This window comes from Alosa pseudoharengus, unplaced genomic scaffold, assembly GCF_046254945.1.
Source record: "Alosa pseudoharengus isolate Yale_2024_CS ecotype anadromous, Long Island Sound unplaced genomic scaffold, YU_APseudo_1.1 YU_APseudo_1.1_scf_13, whole genome shotgun sequence".
NCBI lineage: Eukaryota > Metazoa > Chordata > Actinopteri > Clupeiformes > Clupeidae > Alosa > Alosa pseudoharengus.
The window spans coordinates 27447056-27450567 of record NW_027468598.1 but is presented as its reverse complement, the minus strand read 5'-3'; the positions used below and the strand labels follow the sequence as shown (position 1 = coordinate 27450567).

The window sequence follows — 3512 nt, the reverse complement described above, 5'->3', positions numbered from 1 at the left end:
GCATACACTCTCACTCTCTCTCTCTCTCTCTCTCTCTCTCTCTCTCTCTCTCTCTCTCTCTCTCTCTCACACACACACACACACACACACACACACATGCACAGGCGCAAGCACACTTTGACTCATTATTGAGCAGACTTTACATGCTCTGCAGTGAATAAATGTCAAATGAGCTGCATTGAGACCTCTGTCTAAGAGGGTAAAAATATCCCCTCCCACCACTAGCATACTGTGTCACCGAGTGCAACATCGCGCGTTTTTCTGCGCAAACATCACGCGGCGGTTTCATTGGAATTAGCTGGAATTCTCCTCGGTGCTCTCATGCTTCCAATGCACAAAACAGCACGGCCACCATTACTGCTTATTACCGACCCTAGTTAGAGCGCGCGCCCTCACGGGAAGCTTACAGGGGACCGAGAGGCCCCCCACTGAGTGAGCGAGGCAAACACATCCCCGCGTCCTCCCTCACCGCGGGGCCGGCACCACTCTCTTTTTTTCCTTCTTTAGTTCTTTTCCTTCTCGGAACAGTGACGTCAATATGCAATGATACTGGAGCGCGACCCCTGCACCAGTCACATCTGATCCGGGCATCAATCAAAGGCGTCAGCGTGTAGGCTACCATCTGGTAGCCTGACGGGAATAATGATGGAGAACCTTCGAAAGATCATCTTCTTAGTTATAAGCTATATGCAGTTATACAGAACACTGCGCAAATCATAGAGAGCGAGAGAGAGACGCCAGCCATGTTAGAGTGCGCTGTAAATGATGATAGACGGTTAATAGTTTAGCTTATACATTCTAGCAGCTATGCATGATTTAACGTTGATTAAACGATTAAACACTGCCTTTTGTTAGACAGCGACTGTGCCCTTAAGTATCCTGAGTCTTAGAATGTGATCATCGTTAGATGAGGATTTTAAAATGGGACAACCTTGAATTGCCATGCTAGTGGTTGCCTTTCCAAAGTCCACTCATGGCGCACAGGAATCTGAGGCAATAAAACCTTCAACCGTTAACTTTCTGGCCTCCCCATGTACCTCTTCCTCAGTTTTCTTATAATTCACCAACTTTATGAAAAGTTGTCTTGTGTCAGCCAGAGTAGGCCTATCTTTGTTCATATGCAATACTAAAACGTGGTTGATCTTTATCGGTTTTATCTAATTTTGCGGCTGAAAACACACCGGAAAAAATGAAGCCTGCTGCTATGGTTGAGTGCTTTATCATGTCACCAATAGATGCCAACAGATCGATTTGGTCGCACACGGCGCGCGTTGAGATGAATGCACCTTCGACGACCATCAGGAATGTTGCGCACGAAGGATCTTATCGACAGGTGAATTTGTGAGTCACCCCTGAGAACTGCAATCACGTGGACCACCGGAGGAAATGGTGTGTGTCAGGCCCAGGTTGGTTTGGTAATACGTTGCTTTTCAACCGGGCGCCGGTGACGCGCAATGGAGAGAAGTTATCATTCATCCTTTTTTGTGACTTTCCCGTAGGACGCAGGCGCCTGTGGACAAATCGGTGGAAACTTTGGAGAGGAGGGAACCCCCCCCCCCCTCTTTGGCTGACGTCAAACGGACGGTTTAAAAGCGCTGGCATTTTGGGAAGGGTCTGGAGAAAGACTGCACAACCAACCGGAGAGAAGGGCAAAAAGAGAACATTCACCTCTGTTCGTCAGCTACGTCTTACGTTCTCACTGTATTCTCAAGTTTTGTACCTACCCATCTCTATCCAGAAAGATGCTGTCCTCGCGGCTCCAGTGCGCCTTTGCGCTCCTGTCCCTCGCGCTGGCTATCAGCTGCATCTCAGCGGCGCCGTCAGACGTTAAACTCAGACAGCTGCTTCAGAGATCACTCTTCGCACCCGGAGGAAAACAGGTAAACACACAACGCAAAATTTTTCAAATTTGTTGCAAAGTAAATTGTTCTGTCATTGAATATTTCCCGGACAATTCCTCATGTACAAACGGCAAATGGCACACGAGGCGCGTTAGGGATCTGTCCATGGTCCTGATGAGAAAGAAACAGGTCTTTTTACGCACCATTAGATGCTTTTGTCGAATATACTTGGACTGTCAATGATCTATTAACCACCTCTTTGGATACGAAAATAATGTATTTTATTCAACAGGTTAACATTGTATGATATATTAAACATAACATAAAATACTTTATGAGAGAGAGATACTTTCATATTGTATAATAGCCTATATGAAATATTGTGTTCTAAAAACATGTTCTATGTGCTAAGCCCTTCTGTGGAGTTTGTGAAGATATCCACAGATTCACTTGTTGCACTTATGATGGAATGTTTCGCACAAATGCTGATCTGGTGGTCAAAAAACGAACTTCAATTTCCCCTCTCTTTCCCTTTAGGAACTCGCCCGGCTCACGCTGGCAGAACTGTTGTCCGAGCTCGCACAAGCAGAGAACGAGGCGCTGGATACCGAAGATGTGTCTCGCGGAGCTGAGGGTGAAGACGTGCGCTTCGAGCTGGAGAGGTCCGCCGGTTCCATGCTGGCACCCCGCGAGCGCAAAGCTGGATGCAAGAACTTCTTCTGGAAAACCTTCACGTCGTGTTAATTTACAGCTAACCAGCCACATACTACGGGCTCAAATCCATTTTCATGACGACATAACTTTCTTTTATTTTTTTTCTTCTTCTTTTCTTCTTTTTTTTTTGCTTCCAAAAACTCATCGGCCACCAAACCCACATCGATCATCCATCGAAAATATGTAAATAAAATGATCGAAAATATGATACTGTTGATATTATCCATGAGAATAATGGCGCTCACCATTCTGATTTTATTTGACAATGTAGAGTTTTACGATTATCTGAGAGCGAGCTTGATGCTATTGTTTTAACGAATGTATGCAGTTCCGCTCTCGATTGTCCTGTTCGTAATCTGGCAGATAAACTATTTTTAATTGTTCGTTTGAATAAAATCTATGTTTCAGAACGAATGCATCACATGGGTTTATTGATATGGACACACGGACAGAAAACAAGTCAACTCCAGTAAAAAAACTAAACAAATCTGACGAAAAGGAAGTAGGCCTAAAACAAATAAAAGAAAAACAAACAAGCATATATCCTACCAAAATAAAACTCACTCTCTCCATCTTTCTCTACTACACGTAGGCCTATGCAGGAGAGAGTGACGGAAGGATGGAGGTGTCTGTTGGGAGAGATTAAGAAGAGCTGTGCAATAACAGCAGCTCTTACAAGCCTTTGTCTCGTCAAGGGCCTCTAATAAGACTCTCTAGCGCTAGCTGTCTCTCGCTGTACGCTTGTGTATGCACTGGTGTGATAAGAAAGAAGGCTTGAATGATACTGTGTTTTCCGAGCAATTATGCCGTTGCTCATGGGATTGAAAAACAATTAGTGCACTTGGCGCCAGGTTGTTGCATGACACACCAGCGCAAACACACAGGGTATATATTTAACCAAGACGCAAAACTCCGTATCTGAAAGCACACTCGTCCTGTATGTTGTACTCTATGTTT

The 3512-nt window shown here is 44.8% G+C and overlaps 1 protein-coding gene across 1 annotated transcript; it reads left to right on the top strand.

Moving 5' to 3' along the window:
- Positions 1 to 1742: 1742 nt before the first annotated feature.
- sst1.1 (somatostatin 1, tandem duplicate 1) lies at positions 1743 to 2585 on the top strand. The gene is made up of 2 exons (XM_076282724.1): positions 1743 to 1880; positions 2379 to 2585. Exons 1-2 carry the CDS (start codon positions 1743 to 1745, stop codon positions 2583 to 2585), a joined length of 345 nt encoding a protein of 114 aa, XP_076138839.1.
- Positions 2586 to 3512: the final 927 nt, after the last annotated feature.